At 33.8% G+C, this 26,500-nt stretch overlaps 1 protein-coding gene across 2 annotated transcripts in view; it reads right to left on the bottom strand.

Moving 5' to 3' along the window:
* Window positions 1-26,500, bottom strand: part of LOC137645791 (uncharacterized) — a 273,902-nt gene that overhangs the window by 224,839 nt on the left and 22,563 nt on the right. Inside the window, exon 1 of one of the 2 annotated variants that reach the window (XM_068378730.1) lies at window positions 11,005-11,149. The exons of the other annotated variant lie outside the window; for it this stretch is intronic. Coding sequence (XP_068234831.1) covers window positions 11,005-11,064 — 60 coding nt within the window. The 5' untranslated portion in view covers window positions 11,065-11,149. Of the gene's footprint in view, window positions 1-11,004; window positions 11,150-26,500 lie in introns of those variants that run through there. 2 annotated transcript variants of the gene reach the window in all.

Raw genomic sequence — 26,500 nt, forward strand, 5'->3', positions numbered from 1 at the left:
GGAGATATGAAGGGAACAATTTGATTGATATACCTGAAGCTAAGGAAGATCTTGATGTGTCCATGAATGAATTCATTGTGTTTGAAGTCGAAGCTATTCTTAAAAATCCAAGAGATGGATAGCAGCGGGATACGATGGAATAACCGCCGAGATGATATTATCCGAAAATGAAGTAACTCCCAGACTACTTACAAGATTATTTTGTAGAATGTGGCATGAAGAGGCCACACTGAAATTAAAACTGAAAGCACCCAACAGAAAGATGATAGAATACACAGGTTTGAGAAGAAGAGCATAGAGAAAGATTTGCAATTGAATGCAGGAATCGATTTGCAGTCTTAACAGACTTTCAGAGACGAAGAACAGACAATTAATGAAGAATGGTGTGATATTAAGAACATATATCAGTCTGTTGGTAGTAAAGTCTTGGGACATGCAGTTAAAAGGAGAAAGCCATGGATATCAAATGATACTTGAGCTTCTATAAAAATGAGACAAAGACAGAAATTGATAGTTTAAATTTTTCGAGGAAGTAATGAAAATCTCAAGGTAGAGCGTGCTAGGTATTCCAGTATTGACAGTGAGGTTAAAAGAAAAGCCAGGAATGACTGGAGAGAGTATTTAGACAGTAACGCAGATGAGGCTGACAAAACTATGAATTCAGGAAGTGGCTATGGTGTAAGAATTGTTTATAGAACTATTAATGAAATCTCGACTGGGGTAAAGAAGAAGAACCATATAGCCTACTCATCAAAAAGAGAGATGGCTCTGTTATAACAACTGAAGATAAAGATAAACAACATTGGATGAAACACTTTCGTGAGGTCTGGAATAGGAGATATGAAGGGAATAATTTGATTGATATACCTGAAGCTGATGAAGACCTGAATGTGCCCATGAATGAATTCAGTGTGTTTGAAGTTGAAGCTATCCTAAAAACACTAGAGATGGAAAGCCCCGGGATATGATGGAATAACTACCGAGATGATACTGGTCGAAAATGAAGTGACTCCCAAACTATTTACAAGATTATTTTGTAAAATATGGCATGATGAGGCAAAACCTGATGAATGGGAGCTAGGAGTGTTGGTGAAAATAGTAAAGATGGAGATCTGAGTGATTTGCAATAATTACAGAGGCATAACACTTACGTCAGTTGTCATGAAAATATACAGAGGTTAGAGAGAAAGATTGATGAAAAGCTGAGAGATGAACAAGAGGGATTTATAAAAAGTAGAAGTTGTACTCACAAAATTTTCATTTTAGGACATGTTGTACAGCAATGTTTAGAATATAGGAATCCCCTTTTGATGGCATTTGTGGACTATGAAAAAGCCTCTGATAGTGGGCACCGGCCAATTTTGTGGAGAGTCCTCCGTTATTATGAGTCCAACTTTAATATGTGAATTTTATTAAGTCTGTTCAAGAGCATAGTAAGTGCAAAGTTAATGTTAGCGGAGTCCTATCAAATGAATTTCCAGTGAACAGCGGAATGTGTTGTCACCTATGTTGTTTATTCTCTTCATGGATTTGGAGATGGTGGAGAAGGATTGAACTGGATTGGTAATAGGAAATCATTTGAGCTAGAGTTTGCTGATGACGCTATCCTTATTAACAGAAAACCACAGGATTTACAATGCTTGCTTACCAGAATGCAAGAAATATCAACAGGAGGATGGGCTCAAGATAAATAGAAGAAAGACAGAGAGGATGAGAACGGAATATGGAATGGAAGATGAAATATCACTGGAAGGAGAAAGGATTAATGTGGTAGAATCCTTTAAATATTATGTAACTATGATCTCTAATGCAGGTTCTTTAGAATTTGAGTTTAATGAAAGACTGAAAAAAAGGCAAATCAGACCAGGGCTAGGTTAAACAAAATTTGGAAATCACATCGCCTGAAATTACACATAAAAATCAGGCTATATATCAGTTTAGTGAGATCGGCGTTACTGTATGGACATGAGTCGAGTTATGACAATGAAACAATATCCACCAGATTTTGTAGACTTCAGAACAAAGCCCTCAGAAGAATATTGGGAGTTAAATGGCTGGACACGATTAGAAATGAAACTATAAGAGAGATTACTCGAGAGCCATATGTGGATGAGATAATGGTGAGGGGCAGGTGGAGATGGTTTGGTTATTATCTTCGCACTTCCCAAGAGAGATTAGCTCACCAAACTTTCAACTGGGCTCCACAAGGCACTAGAAGAATTGGAAGACCCAAACCTACATGGCTGAGAACTATGAAGCGTGAAATAGGATATGATAAATGGAGACGTATTGATTTAAAATCTCAAGATAGAGATGACTGGCGAAATCTAACTGAGGCCCTTTGCATCAATAGGCGTAGGAGATGATAATGATGATGATGATATATATGTGCATATATATTGTATGTGTATATATATATACCTATATATAATGTGTGTATTTATAACATATGTAAATAAATACATGTGTGTATATATATATATATATATATATATATATATATATATATATATATATATATATATATATATATATATATATATATATCTCAGTGCCATATTTATAATTATTAGGATAACTTGAGTCCCGACAGACATACAATATCAAAACAAAGCCTTCACCTTTGTTAAAGGGCGTGTCCACTAGTTAACCAATGCAAGGTTGCAGTTGCAAAGCAAGTAAAACTAACCATGGCCGAGTCAGAGGTCAACTTCCGAAATCGACAGATAAAATTGATGAAAAAAAATTCTTCAACTCCTAACAACGAGTTAATTTACATATGGAGACCTATATAAAAATAATCAACCGAAATTTGTGCTGTGACTATGACGAAGATTGTTTTGTCCGAGATCAGCTGAATTTTACGTGCGTAGCTTACTATACATGCATACACTATAAAGAAATTATTCCCTAGATATCTTCCTAAAAAACCCAATTAAATGGGAACCTTTATAAACATGGAAATGTTTCTATTTCATAAGAGAAGGAAAAGGGGAACCTCGACCTTTACAATGGTGGGATGTGAATGCATTGCCATCATGATATCCCAGTCACAAAACCCCGGAAGCGATCCGATTATAATAATTATCGGTGTCTTTGTCTGTATTCAAACATCCCCACCATGACTAGGAAATCCAACTCTCTCCGCAAAACCCCGATACGTCAAAAAAAAAAAAAAAAAAAAAAAAAAAGAACTGCAGGCATTACTTAAAGGATAAAAGCGGAAAAGCAAAGATATTTTAGGACTTGAAATTTCAGCATAAGATTGCAATTACCCAAAAGCGATCTGCTGTTTATGGATGACTCGTCGTGATCTCTTGTTTATCATATCGAGAAAAATGAAAATGCTTATAAAATTACGCTGATGAAGAAAAAAAAAATCTTTAGTGAATAACCTTGTATATGCTATCCGTAAGGTCTTTGGCACACAAGAGTACCAGATGGTCTTCTAGTACACCTGGAAACAATCTGTTGTAATATGAAAGTTTTGTTTACATTGCATATCAACAGTTAAAAAAATCCTGTAATTTTATTAGGAAATTCTCCGTAAAATATACTGTTCTCAGCCGTATTTCAGTAAAAACAGGCGATGGTAATTTTTACCCTACTTTATTATTATATTTTACGGGTTGGTAAACGTAATGTATCCGTTTTTAAAACAGTATATGTTTGGCAACATTTATGCCAGGACTTTTACCCTTTTTTTTTAAATGCAAATTTTTAACAATGCACGATCTGATAAAACAGCGCATATATGCTTGAAGAGAATATACCTCAAGGGTCCATGTATAATGACCGAGGTCCATGTGACGTCATTTTACGTCAGACGGGTTTATAATATGGCGAGTATACTCAGCAAAGGTCACTAAAGACAAAAACTCTTTTTGGGGAGAGAGAGAGAGAGAGAGAGAGAGAGAGAGAGAGAGAGAGAGAGAGAGAGAGAGAGAGAGAGAGAGAGAGAGAGTTTCTCATAAAGACATTTTGTCATGAGTACCTATTCTACTCGTTATATAATGAAAATATCGGTTCATTTATAATTACCTAGGCAAACACATTCGCTTACTCTAACCCAAGTCCGCCTATGGAAAACCTTACTTACAAATGCCGAGGACAATACAGGAACTGACGCAGTCATCAAAATATCCTCAAATTTATTCAAATATCCTGAAGGATGAAAAATTGATTGTTCATTTTAAACAATAGGACACAGGATAAAACTTCCAGAAAAGCTCCTTTTTTGTTCTTTTAGAAAAATATTATGAATCCTGTTGCGATAGTGAAAAAATCAGAGATTTAGTAACAGTGTTAGTGCCTTTTTTCACACTGGCTGTTGAGACAAGGTCAACACCCCACCACAGACATTTGGATTTTTTACTGCAATAAAAGAAAGTAGTGCAATTTGTGCTCATAGTTTCTCTCTCTCTCTCTCTCTCTCTCCCTCTCCTCTCTCTCTCTCTCTCTCTCTCTCTCTCTCTCTCTCTCTCTCTCTCTCTCTCTCTCTCTCTCTCTCTATATATATATATATATATGTATATATATATATATATATATATATATATATATATATATATATATATATATATATATATATATAATAAAGTGTGTGTAAGTGTGCGTGCGTAAGTATTTATAATGAATATATATATATATATATATATATATATATATATATATATATATATATATATATCTATATATATATATATATATATATACATATATATAAACAGATATATATATATATATATATATATATATATATATATATATATATATATATATATATATATATATATATATATGAAATTGTAAAGCCTAGATTAGTCATGATTGCTCTACTAACTCTCCACCAATGATTTTAATAATTATATGTATATGTATGTATATATATATATATATATATATATATATATATATATATATATATATATATATATATATATAATGTGTGTGTATATATATATATATATATATATATATATATATATATATATATATATATATATATATATATATATATATATATATATATATATATATATATATATATATATATATATATATACATATAAATATTAAAATCATTGGTGGAGAGTTAGTAGAGCAATCATAAATAATCTAGGCTCTTCAACTTTACTACTACCTGAAAATAACATAATTAAGCACCCTGCCAAATTGCCTCAAGTTCATCTACCAACTAAAGATGATGAAGCCAGAAAGAGCTATTGGACAGCAACTAGTGCACTAATATGATGGATATTAAGCGATATGGTAACCGCCAAAGTGAAGGAGCGGGACCACACCCATCCAGACCTCTGGAGACCCAGCTATTATTACAGGTGCACTATTTACGAGCACCTTCAGCCACAGTAGGCTACCTTTCGAGGAAGTTACATAAAAAAAAAAAAAAAAAAAAAAAAAAAAAACACCAGACCTTCCTATATGGGGGTGAGGCCAACCCTTATGTTAAGGAGTAAATGTGGTAAGACGAATCAATCCTAAGGCAGCAACCAAATGTCACATTTAGTACTTGGAGAAAGAAAAAAGATGTGATGTACCATGGCAAATTGAGAAGGCAAAGAGGAGGTTATAGTTTATTTCACAAACCGGAAGATGAAATCGGGCACAGGTGATATTTAGAAGACTGTTGTCGCAGAGTCCTGAGAGTCAATATCGCTGACCTTTGAAACACCTTGAGCTCACCGGTGGCAAAAGAGGCAGGGCACAGCAGAATTTAAATGCCTCTAATATTGAACAAAAATTAATCTCAGAAAAAAAAAATGCTCTTTAAAGAATATATTGACACAACACGACACCATTTACGTCTATTGTATTTAGGAAAACACTACGTAAATATTGAAACAAGAACAGTTCATACGTGAACAGAAAGTGAAACTATGAACAGAAAGTGAAACTATGAAAGTTTCCTCGGCCTAACGTTCATCTTTTCATTACACGGGTGATCAGTACAGCTTTACCCGGAATATGCTTACACCTTTAAAGCAGTTTGGAAGGCATCCCAGGTGTTGGACAACCTTAACCCTACCAGTAACTGCTGCGCATGTCAGAGAGAGAGAGAGAGAGAGAGAGAGAGAGAGAGAGAGAGAGAGAGAGAGAGAGAGAGCATGGTGGCTTATTTGAGTTATATTAACAGAATAAATCACTAAAATTTTAATATCAAACGTTTAAACATGGAAAAGTTATCCTTATTCAGTTTAAAACGACAAATAATTTACCATACTGAGATTCAATATTAATCAAACCATTCCAAATATAAGTGTGAATTTACATTCGTCAATAATACAATCTTTTCATTCACCAAATACATACTCGAGGTATTGATTTTAAGGAAACAAAAAATTGATAATCTCTGATAAACAATGTTCCTTAAGGGAAGAATTACCAGTACTTTTAGTAAATTGGTAAATATTTTCATACTTCAACGCTAAACAAGAAAATCCTTATTTAATATTCATTCAAAACCCAAAGTTTTATACTTAATACAAACAAAACTTAATTTTTTTTTTCATCTAACACATTTTTTAACCTTTTGTTCACATACTCATCATGTTTACATTTTCCAGAATCCCTAAGCTACAAAGTTGAGTTTTGGCTAAATATAATCTATTATAAATTTTCACCCTATTGGTATACAAAACTTGTTACGCATTTATCCCCTTTGTCCCTTGAAATCTATTCAAAGAATTTATATATATTAAACCCAATTTTGTAGAAACAAAAGGATCTTGCTTGAAAAAGATAATCCAGGAACTGGCAAAGAAAATAGTGCTTCATCTTCAGGGTTTAAAATCTGTTCTTACTTTCAAAATTAGAAGGTGACATGAAAATTATGTTTTTCCTGAAATTCCAGAGAATTGCTGTCCTCTTAGACAACAGCCACAATGTCAATTAATAATTGGACTTATTAGTTGTTTATCTCTCAAGTCAGTTGGGCAAATACAATTATCTCGTGTTATCACGTCGAATGCAAATCTCTCGAGTAAATATCAACCATTGGCAGTATTGCCGTTTTCAAACCAGTATAATAACGTTCTTCTTGTAATATGCCCAAAAACTATTTCAAATGAATCAATGAGTTTGTCTTATCGGCAAAGATGAAAAGTGGACCTCTCTATTTCAATCTTTCCGGTGTTTTTAACACATCAAGTACAAAGCATAGTCTCTTGTTACAGTAAAAGTGATCAAATGCCTTTATGAATTTTGGATGATATGCATTACAGTGATAATGCTTACTCACTCATATGTGATCCATGATTTGCAAAAGCGCCAAACAAAAATAAATCGTGTCCTCACTCAATGTACTTACAAAGGGCATTTTAAATGAATCTTGCCTTTGTGTAACAAAATGAGTTAGTTTTGAAAATGTGGATACCCACATACAAGGAACTAATTGCCTAGCTTAGCCCCAAATATTTTGGTAAAAACCTTGATCAATCATTCCTAAATAAAAGAACGGGCTGAGGCAGACAGAACAAGGGAAAGCTTTAACTTGCTGTACTAACTACCCGATGAATAAAATATGACCTATAGTTACAGCAACCTAAATATTGGATATTGATTGGACTTCGCCGTATGGTGGTCTCACGTTCAAATCCCATTCAATTAATTTCACTGGGAACATCCCTTACCTTCTCTCTAAGCTGAGGATAGAGAAGTCGGAGGACACATTTGTTTACCTGCGCTGTTCCTCTAACCTAAGAGAAACTTGTGAGAAATGGGGCTTGGACCAAATCCATATATATCCGGTCTCATAAGACTACAGTGACCTGTCACTTAGTTCTGTTGCTCATGGGGAACATTTAAACCTGTAAGAACTCAGAAACATAGCTCAGTATTCGAGTATCAGAACCATAAAACCGTGTTTGTTTTGTTGGCTCTTGAATGCCAACCCCTGCAGAGTACCCTTGGCTAGAGAAATCTTTCTATGGCATTGTTTTTTAATGAAAACCTCTTAGTTTGAACTAATTTCATTTGAAGATTAGAGGACTCACTTTAATTACATGGTTCAAAGAAGTCATATATACAGTGTATTTTAAAATGGTGCCCTTAAACGGCGTACCGTGGGAGTTTTGGGTTTAGCGCAGTTTACCAACCCATTTAGAACACATCTTTAAAATAGGTTACGTACTTTTTTAAGATAGTCCATACATGCCCCTATTTCCCAAAAATTTACTAATTTACATGGAACGAAATTCATTTAATTTGAAAGAAGACTTTCTACAATTCCAGACACAGAAACACTACAAATTTAAGGGCATTATAAAATCTCTCCTGGAATTCTTCAAGTTACTTTCATAGTATTTCTGCAAAGCCTAAATTACCAATAATGAAATTTGTCTTTTAAAAATTCCTATAAAACGTATAACACTAATAGAAATCATCCTTATATAATCTAAATTAGTATATTTGGTGCAGTAGTCTAAGGGTGAAACTATCAAGCCTTAATTAATCCCAACCAAGAAAACTGGTCAAGGTTAGGGGCTGCATTATCATTATTATTATTATTACTTGCTAAGCTACAACCCTAGTTGGAAAAACAGGATGCTGTAATTATACCCAAGGACCCCAACAGGGAAAATAGCTTAGTGAGGAAAGGAAATAAGGAAATATATATACTGCAAGAGAAGTTTAGGAATAATAACATTAAAATAATTCTATCATACATAAACTATAAAAACTTCAAAATAACAAGAGGAAGATAAATTAAATAGAATAGTATGCTCATTTGTACCCTCAAGCAAGAGAAGTCTACCTCAAGACAGTAGAAGACCTTGGTACAAAGGCTATGGCACTACCCAAGACTAGAGAACAATGGTTTCATTTTGGAGTGTCCTTCTCCTAGGAGAGCCGCTTGCCATAGTTAGTCTCTTTAATCCTTACCAAGAGGAACGCAGCCACTGAACAATTACAGAGCAGTACTTAATCCTTTGAGCGAAGAGGAATTCATTAGTAATCTGTGTTGATAGGTGTATTAGTACAGAGTAGGATGTGGAAAAAATAGGCCAGACTATTCGGTGTATGTGTAGACAAAGGAAAAATGAGCCATAGCCAGAGAGATATGATCCAATGTAATACTGTCAGACCAGTCAAAAGGACCCAATAATTCTCTAGCGGTAGTATCGTTGACGATAAGTGTTTTGGAATTATCCACTGCATTCTTAAGCGAATATATGTACTCAGGAAGCGTCATCTTGGTATTTTTCCTTAGCTCTCGCTCTGGAGATGATAAATGATTATACTTTTCAAGGGCGAATGTATCTCACACTTACATACGCTAGAACACCCATGCAAGTGCATTTAGTGTGTATATTGCCTATGCGTGTCCTTTACCAAGAGTAGTACATCCTTTAGTCTTTCAGCCACTTGCTTATATACACTTAGTAATAATGTAAATGTTTAACTCTGTACTAACAAACAGTTTCTAACTGCATGCAATCAAACATAATGATGTTCTTCTTAATCTTATTGTTCATACGAAAATGAAATGATAAAAAAACGGTAATTTAATATGCAGAAAAAAATAAAACCAGATCCTCTAAATTACATGAAGACATGCAAACTATAAATAAATGATGATATAATTTTCAAACTTTTTCTATATATCAACATGTAGCATTCGATTAGAATTCCACTGCTTGAATTAACGTAAATATTCACAAATCAAAAATCACAATCTTCCAAAAGACTTACACTAAGATTAAAAAATACAGCGACCACATCCGCTGCAAAATCCCCACTAAAGAATGAAAGTCACAAGTTAACCACTGTTGGGTACAAACCAGTACTAACTATCCTGACTCTGACTAGTCCTAAAAGTCCTTGTACAAGGTACAGTTGGCTTCATTAATTCCGGCATACTTATTGGGAAGCTAAGGATACGTCAGTGTTACGGAATTAATGAAGCCAACTGTACCAACACTCCAATCCTCCTTTCCAACATAAATCTGAAACGACTGAAAATATTCCTAAATACTGTATCATTTTGGATGACTTTAAGAGTATCATTACTGTAGTGTAGACGATGTTAGAATGCTGAACACATGCGAAGGTTCAGGGAGAGAAGAAGCTCAGACGACCGATTTTGATATTCTCCTTTCATACAACGCACAAGGAAAATTCTGGCAAAAATACTTTTGCTACATACGCCGGGTTATTTCGGCAAGTCCTGAATATAATTTTGTTAATGTTATAATCATTTTACACATCTCTCCAAAAATCAAATATACCTTTTTCAGGTTAAGTAATTGAAAGCTACAGGTAGTAGGTTGGCCAGAGCACTAGCCACCCGATGAGATACTACCGCTAGAGAGCTATGGGTCATATGACTGGCCAGAGAATACTACATTGGATCCATCTCTCTGGTTACGGTTCACTTTCCCCTTGCCTACACATACACCGAATAGTCTGGTCTATGCTTTACACAGGAGAATCTGTCTTCATACACCTGACAACACTGTGGTTACCAAACAATTCTTCTTCACCAAAGGGGTCAACTACTGCACTGTAATTGTTCAGTGGCTATTCCTCTTGGTAAGGGTAGAAAAGACTCTAGCTATGGTAAGTAGCTCTTCTAGGAAAAGAACACACCAAAATCAAACCATTGTTCTCTAGCCTTGCTTAGTGCCATAATCTCTGTACCAAGGTCTTCCACTGTCTCAGGTTAGATTTTTCTTGTTTGAGGGTACACTTGGGCCCACTGTTCTATCTAATTTCTCTTCCTCTTGTTTAGTTAACAGTTTTTATAATTTATATAGGAAATATTTATAATTATGTTACTGTTCTTAAAATATTTCATTTTTCCTTGTTTCCTTTCCTCACTTGGCTATTTTTCCTGCTGGGGTCCCTGGGCTTATAGCATCCTTCTTTTCCAACTAGGGTTGTAGCTTAGTAAGTAATAATAATAATAATAATAATAATAATAATAATAATAATAATAACAATAATAATAATAATAATAATGTGCAAAGAACGTGGATAACTTACCCTAAGGGCTGAGACGAGAGACACCGGGGTTTTCTGCTTTGCTTTTATGGGAGTGTTCATGACAAATTGCCCTACGCAACTACATTATCTCATTGTTTTTGAGATTTCAATTTTTCAAATAGAGAAAGAATAATTTGTGAAATACAGAAATTTTCAAAACCCATGGAATATGCATACGTATTGTTCCTGCGTTATGGAAAGAATGCGCCTCTTTCAATGACGAATCTTGAAATAATGCAGGAAATCATGGGGAAATAATATAGCACAAACTATCATTACCTCGCATAATACAAACATTAATCCCCAAAGTGAGAACAAATTTTCAAAGGGAAACGTTAGTTTTCATTTAAAAAAGCTTGCTCTTCACTGCCTTTCTACAGTACGGCGCGAACACTTTGTCGTTTAGACTTCATTTCACACCATAAGTAGAGCACTATTGAAAGCACATAAAGAATGATATTTTCTGAGTATAATGTATATGCACACGGGAGGCATTTGATTATGGGACTAAGCAAGGTGATGGGGAGACTACAACTCACGCATACTCTACCAAAACCAGTTAGTATAATCCAAGGCTAAATGTTAAAACCAGTTTGCAGGTGGACGGTCGTCAGACAAACCTCCCTGGCGCTACACCTATAAGAAAAAAAATCAACAGATAATGGCGGCTGAGGAATGCTTATGTATGCTGAAGCTTGCCAAACCACGAAGCTTCGGTATCCCGTAACTTTATTATAAAATTACTGCCATATCCTTAATTGAACAACTGCCTTAATCTCCCTATCCAGAACGAAATTTCTTACTTCATGTCCCAAATACACATAAAAATAACAGGTCATATGCCGTGCAGATTCAGTCACATTACTTTCCTGGGTGCAGTTCCTACCGGAAACATCCCGAATGCATACGAGGCCATCTAGCCCGACACCCACCCCCGGTTCCCAAACGAGTCACTTCTACATTTTCCTATTAAGATGATCCGCCGTTTGTAGTGGACTACGATGTTGTGAAACAGGATGTTTCAAAGATGGAACTTTATAGAGAATAGACGCTATTCTATCATTGCTGACTTACAATTTGAAACGCAACCAATCCAAATTATTATTTTCAATAAAAGTTAAGAAACAAAATATGTTACACAGGACCTCAATAACATTTATGGTTCTTCAATAGCCAGTTAGGCTGCCATTAAACTCTAAAACCAACAGACTTCAGCATTTTAGCACAACAAAGTCCAGGATGTGTTCATTGTAACAACGAAGGATTGTCTTAATAAAATGATACTATAATTTATCTTTATTAATCCGTAAAGAATTGTGAGGGGTGACTTCAAGGACTGCAAATGAAGGCCAAACAAGAGAGAGAGAGAGAGAGAGAGAGAGAGAGAGAGAGAGAGAGAGAGAGAGAGAGAGAGAGAGAGAGAGAGAGAGGCAGCGTCTGCCTGGGAGAACATCTGATATATGAATATCAGAAGGCCTTTTTTTCTGAACTTATTTAAAGAATTAGTGTTTTATATCTTTTATTCGACACAGCTCAATCTCCATAAAATACCAAGAAACTCAAATACACCCAAATTAATAATGGACTTTAAATTGCCTTTAACTGCTTTCCACAATGCCAAATAAACATATGAAGAATCTCTCTCTCTCTCTCTTTCTCTCTCTCTCTCTCTCTCTCTCTCTCCTCTCTCTCTCTCTCTCTCTCTCTCTCTCTCTCTCTCTCTCTCTCTCTCTATAAGCTATGTACAAAACTCCGTTTATACCATCCACTTATAAATAAATAAATAAAAAATTGATAAATGAATAATTATGGTTATAAACACACACACACAGATATATATATATATATATATATATATATATATATATATATATATATATATATATATACATACATACATATATATATATACATAATATATATATATATATATATATATATATATATATATATATATATATATATATATATGTATATATATATATATATATATATATATATATATATATATATATATATATATATATATATATTCATATTCAAATATGCAGAATAAATTCGATATCAAATAGTATATTATTATTATTATATCTCTAATATGTTAGTATAACTCGCCATTAGCTAGTTAATTTTTTTTAGAATCATTATTTTTAATTTGTTTATATTCACATTTCTGGTATTAGTCTATTTCAAATTATGCAATAATTTATTCTTATTTACTCTTTATATCATTTGGGTAGTCCATTCTTAGGACACTTACTTGGATGTTGACAATTTTCAGGCTTGTTCATTATTATTATTATTATTATTATTATTATTATTATTATTATTATTATTATTATTATTATTATAATAATAATAATAATAATAATAATAATAATAATAATAATAATAATAATAATAATAATAATAATGATGATGATAAACATTGGCCTCCATTTTTACAATCATATTAAATCTTTCCACTCTCATGTCATCGAAACAAGACTTCTTTCACTTTACAAAGCATATCTCCAATTCCAATTTATAAGACCCTTTCTTGTTTGAAAATCACACATTCAAATCAATAAAACAACTCCCACAAAGGTTACCATTCCCACTAACTTTTAAGAACTCAGACTCCTACTAACGGTGGTATTTTCATTGTGTTTAGATTTCAACTTTCGTTGGACTTTTGTGGAGAATATGAATACTATACTTTTTTGGAAACCTTGTAGTATAAGCAATCAGAAAAGCAATCATTATATTTACCAAAATTCCCATATAGCCACCATATTGTATTTTACAAAATGGCTTCTGTGATTTTTTTCGTTCAATATCTGAGCTTCTAAATAACCTAGAGCTTTTGTTTTGACAGCTAAACTACCTTTTTCAAGGCAAAGGAATCTAATAATCACAGGTGTTGTGGTGGCCTGGTGGTAGCGTCCTTGCCTAGTGATAGCCATACTGGGGTTCGAGTCCTGCTCAAATTCCCTAGATACTTGGTTGCTGCAACCTCACCATCCTTGTGAGCTAAGGATGGGCATTGTCCTGCTTGATAGGGCAATGTCACTGTCCCTTGCCTCTGTCATTCATAAGTGGATTTTAAACCTTTAAAGGTGTAGATGTGTTGAGACATTTGTTACAGCAGTTATTGGAAATATTTACTAATTTCTTAAAACAAATTGGTCTTTAGCCCAAACTCAACAACCACAAGGGCATGATTATTTAGTGGTCTGGTTACCGTAGATTGCCTTTTTTTATTCATGTTGAAAAGTTTGTTGTAGCTTACAAATAAGTTATTGGTGGTTGTATTATAAGTGTTTTTTTTTTTTTTTTTTTTTTTTTTTTTTTTTTTGAAGGCTCTTTACATGAATGACAAACTACAAGTTGCTCAAGAGGCTAATAGTCAAGGTCATAAGTCCATCAACTGGAAGCAGCGTACGCAAGCAAGTCACCTGAGAAAGCTGGTTGTTGGTGAAGATCACCAATGGTTTCATTTAACATGTCACTTTTTGAGAAGGTGGTCCAACTGGTAATTGCCGGACGTGACTTGAAACAGACAGTTGTTGCAAGAATCGTTGAGTTAAATCTTGTCGTGGCTGGCCTCAGTATTCTTGGTGCCTCCATGGAGAACTCAAGTATAGATGATGCCAGGATACCATTACAGGCGTGCTCTTCATGCCCAAATCTATTCATAGGTAGCTTTCATTAAAAGAGGTCTACCTGAAAGCTACAGAGGGCTTGAAGCTGTCTGTTCTAAGGGGAGCAAAGCACACAAAAGCTGTGAAACAAGCAAACGCCACCCTACCCTACTACGTGAGACCTTGCCAAAAGTGGGATAAACCGAGATCCAAGAATTCAACATTCGAGGCATTGGTGAACTACCCACATAAAGTGGAAGCAATCCTGTTCTTTGTCTCTGTAATCCGGAATGGCCTCCTAGGGTTTCCTCTCCAGCCTGGAGAGCAGCTGAGAAAGCTTTTCTTCGCCTTTGACCGGAACAAATACAAGCGACTCTGCATGATCTGAGAACCATTGCCCTAAAACCTGAGAAGAGCTGCAAGCAGGCAACATTGCAATCAGGAAGAGTGATATTTCTGCTGTACCCATTATGGCGGTGCATGTATGCGAGGATAAGAACAAGCCGACGAAAATTTAATTCTGAACATGTTGGCATCACGGACACTGCCAATCCTATAAACAGGGCTTCTTCATGGTCACACCAGAACTCTCCTGCGTTGCATATGAGTCCTGGATTTAATATGACTTGGAACCTGGCAAAACCAGAAAGCCATGACCTTGGGCCAAGTGCTGTCAAGGAGAAGGATGATATAAGAAATCAAGGAAGCCATAGTGAAGCAGACTATATTTCTGCTTTCTCTATCACCTGACTTTATAAACTGATTAACCAATACTAATTCGCTCATTCTTATTCTCACTATTTTCCATCTATTTACCATACATGATCAAGCTATTATATCCTACTTATTATGTTTTGAGAGAGAGAGAGAGAGAGAGAGAGAGAGAGAGAGAGAGAGAGAGAGAGAGAGAGAGAGAGAGAGAGAAGAGGGGGGGGGGGTTTCAATATCACACGTCACAGTCACTGCGGAAATTGCATCATACTTTCCTCTCAATTTTTTACTCTGCTGTGATTTAAAACTAATTTTTCCTTCCCCGAGATATCAATCACTTGGCCAACCTGTTAGTGAAATCTTTAGAGACCTCTCCTTAATACCCCAAGGGCAAACATCAGAATTTCTATTTAATTCTACATACGTATACAACTTTCACTGCGTATTTATATGAGAGCAAAAGGATATAAATGGAATAATTTCCTTGTTAATTTGTTCGAGTTTGAAGCATTTTATCATGGAAACTTATGAATAATAGACTGCCTTATAACTTTATACAATAGTGTGAATGTACATTAATATGATGGTATATGTTCACTGACGGAAAAAATATATAACTGTTGAAGACAGATGCCCTTGGGTCCATGGAGAAACTTTAATGAAAAAAAAAAGAGAGAGACGTAAAGAGGAAAACTTAAGTTAGTTAAAAACGGAACGTCCATGGAGAAATACAAAATCGTAAAAGGCAAATATAATCACTTTATTAAGGAGGAAGAAACCTTAATATTATAAGTAAAAAATCGGGGAAGCAGCAACAGACATGATTAAGTTACAACGTCTTCTAAATGGTCTAATGGAAATCAATGAAAAAATGGTTCCCAGAGGGTTATAATGATTAAGAATTAACTGATAAATTTCTAGAAACCTTTAAAAATAGAATAGGAAAGATAATTGGATCTTTTAAAAATATTCGAATCAGATTCGTGCTGAATTATACGTACAAATAAGATTAACGAGATTCAACAACGTAACAAACGAATATGTCACCTGATATTATGGGGGGGGGGGCCAAATAAATAATAAAAAAGAAACTATTTCTACGACATTACCTGAAGTAATAGGTGTAGAAAAGTTTTCCCCCTTTGGACATAATTTCAAGAGTAGGAAACGTTAGCTTCGATGGGTATATCCCAATTCTTAAAAAGCGGCAATGGCTATACCGGTTCTGAAAGGTGCTCTCGATTATCAGGACTGGTTCATACAGACCTATTTCGAATACAGCATATTCTTAATTTCAAGGGCACTAGAATATTGAATTCTTGAAGAACCAATTAACTCATTTGTCAAGAATCGAAGTATTGTCGGTTAACCAGTAGGCATACGGACACTTATATTCTAGGGAGACACCTGTATGCTCTTGTAAATATATTGGAAATGATAGATGAGGACAAATGTGGCATCCAGATTCTACTTGATCTTGGTGCTGCTTCCAACATAGTCCTTGAACAACTAATAAGTGATTTATGATCCATTGGTCGATTGGTATTGATGATGAAGCTTCTGAGTATCTAAATTTAAATTCTATAAGATTACTTAGCTGACAGAAACTGTTATGTACAACTTGGAAATCGTTATTCATCATAAGACTCAATAAGACTAGGTGTGTCCCTGGGAAATGTACTAGGCCCATTTCTATCCCTTTACTGTCTTTGCATTTCTATGCTGTATCTATACTATTGGCCTATCAAAATTATTACAGAGACATGGTGTAAAGTCCAAGCTATTTGCAGATGATACATATTTTTACTTCTCCAAATGTAAAACACGTTCTTACTCGTACTAGGGAATGAATGCTATTCAATAAGTTAAAATTCAATGAAATTAAAACAGAATGTATTGTCGTAGGAATTAGAAACTATTAAGAATCCTTGTTGATATTAAAATAGATATCAATGACAACTTGATATCAATATCTAGTTAGTTTTGTGACCCAAGTGCATTAATAGGCTGTGATTTTTCTCAGCGCTCAAATAATTACTGTAGTAAGAATCACAGGCTATCGCCTCAGAAACACTGCTTTTGAAAAAAGAAAAAAAATGTGATTAACTGTGGTATTACCAGCATTAAATACTGCGACTCGATGTATTACAACCTATTCAAACAAAAGTACATATTAAGTACTTACAAAGCATAATGAATAAGGGAGCAAGATGGAAGAAAGTATTCCACCCTCGAGAAAGGATTAGATTACCCTTGTACTAATTTAACTAAGCTAGCAATATGTTAAAATCCTACATTATAAGATAGGCCTACTTGTGTACGCGACCCGTCAAAAATCCAGAGTATGACTACCCTCCCACCCCCCTGGGAAGGGGAGAACTGGGCGTGACTAGAATATATATATATATATATATATATATATATATATATATATATATATATATATATATATATATATATGTATGTATGTATGTATATATATATATATATATATATATATATATATATATATATATATATATATATATATATATAGCCAGACACTTACTCTTTATATAAAGGAGAAATGTGCAATTACTTTATTCTATAGACCTTGCAATTACTCATCTAAGTATCAGAACTATCGCCCAAAATATTTTAGAGAATTGCTACACATCGTGCCGCTAACAAATCGAATCAACTCGAGAATAGTTAGGGATGGTTTCAAGTTATTAGAGCCAATATGAACTTGAACTAGGGGTTTAAAAGCTTTAAAGACCGCTCAAGAGGCAAGGGGCAGTGACATTGCCCTATCAAGCAAGTCAATGTCCTCGAGACTGACCATATATACATATGATCAGCGCCCAAGCCCCTTTCCACCCAAGCTAGGACCAATGAGAGCCAGGATAGACCTACTGTATAGGCTCCCCCATACCCCGCATCCTTAACTCTCAAGAATGGTGAGGTTGCAGCAACCAAAGGAACTAACACGTTTGAGTGGGACTCGAACCCAAGTCTGGCGTTCACCAGTCAGGGACGTTACCACATAGGCCACCACAACCTTGCGGCACAATTAGGCGGACCCAAGATTGTATTACAAGCTCCCGCTTGATATCAGAAGTACTGAAGACATAATGGCTTTCAAGAAGAGACATCGTAGACTGGTTGTTCGTGGAATGCTACGACAGCGTAGATTTTACAACTGACGCGGATTACACTATACAGTATGATGATCTAAATACTTAAAATATGTATACGACAAACAAATCTTGTAGGTCCTGAAGTGCACAAGGCTTTTCATGTTTAACAGGACCAGGAATGCAGCCCTTAAAGTAAAGTAAAGTATTCAACACTGTGACGATCTACAATAATTATCAGTTATTTCGATCACTATTCACGAATAGTGTTAGTTTGGCCCTCCAAAGAATAACTCGTCCTCCAGAATTTCCTTCTTGTTTAAATGATCATACCTGAGGTTCTTTGCACGGCTCAGGATGATATCCCTCATCGGAAAACTACAAAATGGCAGCAAGATCAGTTTTCTATTCTCTTCTTTGTTTAATATCGCCAAACAATTCACAGCAATTCTGGGAATATACAAAATAAAATCCAGCCAAAAATATCATGGAAGAACTGAGTCTCCTAACCTTGCATATCTGGGGTTTAATTCCAGCCTCAAAAAACTTACATCAAACATGAACAAATTCCTAAACTAAGTTGAAGTTATAAAAGTAAATTGTGCACATTTATTCGAGAAAAAAAATATATATTTTGGTTTATGCGGAAATTATTAAATCTATCACTGTTCTTGTTGATAAACTTGACAATACAACTATCATCAATTACACACACTTCAAATCATTTAGAGAGAGAGAGAGAGAGAGAGAGAGAGAGAGAGAGAGAGAGAGAGAGAGAGAGAGAGAGAGAGAGAGAGAGAGAGAGAGAGGAAATCCCCAGCTCCTGTTGAGAGCTTTTGCCTTATCAAAATATTCTCAGAATTGCTTTTCTCAAGGCAGGTTTACTTGTGACCGCAGCAAATCGAGTGCCCTGCGCTGATCTTGTCTCAGACTAAAGAAAAATTTTTTGTTTTAGTAACCGTTCTTAGTAACTTTAACGTTCTCGGCAATACGAGTGAGTCGAGCCTTCTCATTTCTGTCCTGATGAACCTACATCCTCCCTTCCAAGAGAAAAGGCCTTTCTTTTCCCTCCGTTCTCCCTTCACCCACATGTCCTTTTCTCTACGTTCCCCCACGCTATCGATCCTCCTCATCGTATGCCACTATTCTTTAATCATACGCGATGACAATAATTATTCTCTGATGGTGACGTCTTGGAATTTCTTAAATCCTTGAAGCCAAAAGAGGTATTTGTTCAATGACGTAGGCTATTCGAGCAAACCTCCTAAAATAATTTCAATATACAATAATAGTATCATTATCTTTAATATCATCATATTTTTTTCTCATAGGGAATGACGCTGGTTCAGCATGAGCTATATACAGTATAAGGGCATTGGTTTGAGGTACCTGTCCCATAAACCTTTTTGTGTGTGAGAGAGAGAGAGAGAGAGAGAGAGAGAGAGAGAGAGAGAGAGAGAGAGAGAGACTCAAACTGAGAAAGAACATCCTAAAAAGGTCTGGTGAGGTATTGTTTAGTTTCGTTAGGAATAATCGTGTTAATTCATATACTAAGTAGTATACAAAGGATAATGTAATAAAAATACCAAATAACAATGTAAATGAAGTTCTTGAAAGCAAAGTAATCTCCCCTATATAATAAAGAAAGAGTATATATATATATATATATATATATATATATATATATATATATATATATATATATATATATATATATATACATATATATATATACACTCACACACACACACACACACACACACACACACATATATATATATATATATATATATATATATATATATATATATATATATATATATATATATATATATATATATATATATATATAAATTTCTTTCCGGTCAAGCAGAGCTCTCCCCGTCCCTTGGGTAGAGGGGGGAGAGAGAGAGAGTAGTTACACTCGGGAGGAGGGTTCGTGTGTGTGTGTATCTATCTAAACATCTAGCCGTTATTTCCACGGGTCACGTACAATAATAAATGGAATATTAATCAATGAGATACAAGGCTATTTATGCCATACCAATTTCTTGCCTTTTTGTCCACAAAATTTCAAATTGATTCATTGAGTTCAATTATGTCTTTTCAGGGGAGCTGTTCGAATTGATTATTTCTATTTTGACGTTTAATCCAATTATAAGTTTATATTGTTAGTGCATAGGTAACAAATTTGAAAAAAAAAATAATATATGACATTTGCCAATAAAAAAAAAAACTGTGATCATAAAATTTCACTAGTTCAGGAATAGTAATTCCACTGAGCAAAGTGTATGTGCTATGATGTTTTGAGTATTGTTCTCCTGTCTGGTCTTCAGCTGCTGATTCTCATCTTAATTTGTTGGACAGAAACTTACGGTCTATTAAATTTCTTATTCCTGATCTAGATATTAATCTCTGGCACCGTCGTTCAATTAGTTCATTGTGCATGTTGCATAAGATTTTTCATAACTCTGACCATCCTTTACATTCAGATCTCCCTGGACAATTCTATCCTGTTCGTAATACTAGGCAGGCAGTTAATTCTAATAGCCAGGCCTTCTCCATCACGAGACTCAATACTACGCAGTACTCTAGAAGTTTTATTCCAGCTGTTACCAAGTTGTGGAATGATCTTCCTAATCGGGTGGTTGAATCAGTAGAACTTCAAAAGTTCAAAGTTGGAGCAAATGCTTTTTTGTTGACCAGGCGGACATGAGTCTTTTTATAGTTTATTTATGACATATTTGTTTTTGATGCTGTTAATAGTTTATATATGACATGTCTGTTTTGACGTTGTTACTTTTTTTAGAATGATTTATTGTTAATTTGTTCTCTTCATTTATTTATTTCCTTATTTCCTTTCCTCACGGGGGTATTTTTCCCTGTTGGAGCCCCTGGGCTTATAGCATCTTGCTTTTCCAACTAGGGTTATAGCTTGGATAATAATAATAATAATAATAACAATAACAAAGATTTCCAAAATACTTCAAAATCTCATACACGGCGCCATTAGACTAAATAGATACTCCCTTTTCTTGCTTAGTAACGTCATGGATGACGCTTTTCCGTCGTAAGAAATTCGGTGGTATAAAATCATGCAACCTTGAATTTATGATATAAAGAGTTTTCTTGGTTCAGGATGCCAGATAGCATGCGTGCGACTTGCAAAGTGATACACATTAAGAAGTAAAATTATGATTAATAATTAAAATGAAATAAAACAAAGGCGATCGTTTCTTTCCCCCCAGTAAACAAAAACAAAAGTTATCAAATTTTCATCTAAACTTAAAGAAATAAATTTAACTTACCATATTATACACATACTGTCTGTGGGCTAAATGCTTACCCAAATAAGTTGGGATCGGTAGATTTACAGACATGTTTACACCTTGGCCTAATAGGAGTAAATGCAATACAGATTTACATTATATTTTCAAGAATAGGAAGACTTCTTACAACGTCTTTTGCCACTCCCTGAAAAAAAACAACGCAGTATCCACACTTCTACTTCGACCAGTGAAAGGTCAAGCAGAATTGGCAACAGCGCTCTTAACGTGTTTTCTTAGCCCAAGGCTACACGGCCTTCATTGGTCGATGCTGATAAGAAAACTTTTCCTTTTAACATCTTTTACATAAAAATGCACAGAAGGAGACAGATGTGAATGGTATGCTGTTGACAAAGGCTTTAGGAAATTAAGAAAATCTAAAATATCAACTAATTATTTTCTTGTCTTTTACACACGATCACTTTGGGAGAGGAGCCTACAAATAACCATCATGAAAAGAAAATGTCATCAGGATGATAACGAGATAGAGGAAAACAATCTAAACAGGTTAAAGAGGGGGGGGGGGATGTATAAAGGCTAAACTATACCTGAACATATTACAGAATAAGACGGGATGCAAATACGGAAGAGATGAAGCAATGTTTGTACAGTAGATGTGTAGAAATTTAAAACAAGTGTTTTTACAAGATGCGTTTTGAAAGAAAGTAGGCCCACGAGAATAAAAACAGAGAATAAAACTTTACATTTACACACGTATTACAAGATATACGAAATAATAGCTAAAAACTTGAAGTAATGAACATGGACACAAGAGTCGAGTGATTTAAGATTTAATAGGATGTGTATCCATGAACCAAAGCAGCATATCATGAAAGAGTAATTAAAAATGAAAACAATACTGGCATGAACAATAATCAACTACATATCAAATGGATATAACCGAAATCTAACAGTTGCTCACCAACATCCAAAAATCAACCGTTGCTAATTATTATAGTAGAAATGTCTAGATAACATGCTTTACATTTACCAGGTGAATCTACTATATACATTAAAGATAATCATAAAAAAAAGGCTAAACTTCATCTTGCCATGCCACGTCTAACGAGAACAATTAGAGAAACTTTCAAGTTCTTCATTTCCGATCTAAAACGTACGGGAAATAAAATTAACTGCGTAATCCACTTGATAATGATTAACATCCAATGATTAATCAAAATTACATTCTAATTTTGAAACCGGACATACGAGTTCTATATAAATCGAAATATAAAATAACTAACCAGAGTAAAGTGCGCATGACATGGGATCGTGTACCAGACTGATAGCAAAGAAATTAGCCTAGATAAAACAAGATAACGTGTGGCATAAACACGAGGAATCAAACTTTGGGGAAGAGCCACTGTCGATGTTCGATATACTGTAGTTATTGCAAAGCACACAATATGTTCATCGTTTTCAAATCCTTTAAATATTCGACGAAAACGAAACCTGATGCTTAAACTAATCATCAAAAGCAATCTTGGTGAAGTTGAACTTTCTCAAAGCATATTTCATTACAGGTGGTTATGTCACACTGAATGGCTGTGCTATGCTTTTTCAAAGTTTCCAGCTAGAAAAAGAAAACAAAAGTTATTAAAAACAATAGTATTTACCCCCATAGCCTATCACATAAGATTTGTAAGGTTGTATGAATATCTATGTAAGACGAAATAAGAGAAATACCAAAAAGCACAACTGATCTTAGGTAATGAAATTTTCTCGATGAAAAATAATATGTGCTTCATCACTTGAACTGAGAGATAAGTAATAAATTGACTCATTAAAAATAAGTGATTAGATCTAAGTTCAATGCAAAACTAAAGTTCGATAAATAAGAGCCATAAAAGGAAACTCCAACTCTGTCCGAAAAAAAATCTCAATACTATTTAAAGTACCGTATCAACGAAGCAATCACAGAGGCGAAAGTGATAGGCATCTTTCGAATACAAAAGGAACGAAGACAATGCACAGAAAGAGAAAAAACCCTAATTAAAATGCAGACAAAAAATAGAAAACTTATTTGTTGAAAGTGAAGATGAATAAATGAATCCCAGATCTGGTGGTAAAATATAAGATAAACACGTAATATATTGACATATCTATCTATATATATATATATATATATATATATATATATATATATATATATATATATATATATATATATATATATATATATATATATATATATATATAATGTGTGTGTGTATACATTATATATTTATAATTTTGTGTCAGAGTATATATAAACAAGAACTCTTATAGGCAAGGGGTGGAGGGTTATTGCCTTGACAATGAGGGTCTCAATAATTAATAACATACTGTTATACTACAACTGAAGAGGGAGTTAAGAACGCTTTAAAATTTCAATAAAATAGTTTATCTATATACATGCATATATATATATATATATATATATATATATATATATATATATATATATATATATATATATATATATATATACATGCATATATATATATATATATATATATATATATATATATATATATATATATATATATATATATATATTCCTAAAAAAGAACCGTATTTTGCATAAAAAAGAAAGAGTGAGATCCAGTATAATGTGGTATGATATGTGATTATGATTCATTACATATTTTCTCGCTGTTCTACTGTATTGTCTGAGCAGCAGAAGTCATTTCACATACACATAAAAATTACCATTGGCATGGCAGCATAACGAGACCAGAGATCAGTCTTTATGATTACAACAAAATGTGTGTGCGTGAATTCTTTTATAAAAGCTGAGAAGGATAATTTTTTTTTTTTTTTTTTTACAAAAGGTCAACCTATTATGATCATAATTTCAATGAAATGGTGAAATTTGCAACTGACAGCAAAGATTAGAAAAAGTTATATGAGCCTCTGTTTTTAATCAAATCCGAGTAGTCATTCGAAAGATTAATAGACAACTTCTCTCTTTGGGAATATGGTTTTTTAACATGATCTTACAATGAAGATGAAAGAGGATGAAAATTATTTAGATTCGGTGAGAGTTTTAATATCCTCGATGTACTTATAAAAATAGAGTGAAGCTACTAGCGTCGGTATTCTTTTGCAAATAGATAATCGAACTAGCCTTAAAACAATGAAGACTTACATACGTTGTTTGTTTCGTCTATGTAAACACGGCTTACATCTATGTTAGTTCTAAAAATCTGCTACCGAAAATCTTGAAAAAATCCAGTAACTGTTAACCAACAATGCGTGTCAGGACTTCAAGATAAAAAGGTTCATCTCTACCACAGCAATAACTTGGTAACCGAAGTATTGCCGGTAATGAAGATCCCTAGAAACAGTTCGTCTACCAGCATGAAAAATAATTGATCACCAAATGAAAACATTTACAGTTGACCTGAAGAAAGAGCAAACTATGAAAATAGCTAGTGAAAGAAAACAGTTGAGGCTCTTGACATGGAGTGTCCGAGTAGTATATGTGGCACAAGAGGAAGACAAGACATAAGGGATAAAAACGTTAGCGTAAGGGAAGAGAATAAATAACCTATTTGGCTCGGTTGTTTGGAAAGAACTTAGGAAGACAAGTTGCCGAAAAGAGTTTCCAATTCTGAAGCGTTTGTTAAGGAGAGAAAGATCTGTAATCACTTGATATATAGCATGGAGGCAAGATAAAAATAAATAGAAGTAAATAGATCTGTGTATTTATGGAGGAGAGTTTGATCAAGGCCGTCTCAAAATAATTCGAGACGGCCTTGGTTTGATGAGGTGTTGAGCCTAATTCAACTGTATGAAGCGTTGTGAAGAGTTTCTTCGCTGAAGAAGTTATCCACAACACACCCGTCAAGTATGGAAGGGACAGATACCAAAGTCTTGTAATCTATTATAAGACTCCCTGTGCTATGGGAAACAATTTGAATATATATATATATATATATATATATATATATATATATATATATATATATATATATATATATATGTATATATATATATATATATATATATATATATATATATATATATAAATATGTATATATATATATATATATATATATATATATATATATGTATGTATGTATGTGTGTATATATATATACACTTATATATGTATATACATAAATATATATAATATATGTATAAATATATATAATATATAGACCGTATATATAAATATATAAATATATATATATATATATATATATATATATATATATATATATATATATATATATATATATATATAAAGATATATATATACATGCATACATATATATATATATATATATATATATATATATATATATATATATATATATATATATATATATATATATTAGGTATACACATTATATATACTTATATGTACAGTTGAACACGGGAATTCCTGGCAGATCTCGCTCTGGGGAAGTGTTACCTGTCACACCCTTACTGTGTGTAGCCCTGCAGACCACTGATGCCATCTCTTACTACACCATCTGTTTGGTTACTCGCTGTGCAGTAAGGGTGTGTCAGGGGGCACTACTTAAGAGCGTGGTGTGCCATGAATTCCTGTGTTCACAAAAGCACCCATTATAATATGTGTCTTTATATTTAGAAGGAGAGAGATAAGCTACCAAGAAAGCAGTAGCCCTTCATATTCAATATTAACAGCAGAAAACTATGGAACATTTGCTACCATAATCATACTTCAATTGATGTATCATGCATGGACCGCTTGTGCAGAAAATCTCTA

This window comes from Palaemon carinicauda, chromosome 8 (genome assembly GCF_036898095.1).
Source record: "Palaemon carinicauda isolate YSFRI2023 chromosome 8, ASM3689809v2, whole genome shotgun sequence".
Lineage (NCBI taxonomy): Eukaryota > Metazoa > Arthropoda > Malacostraca > Decapoda > Palaemonidae > Palaemon > Palaemon carinicauda.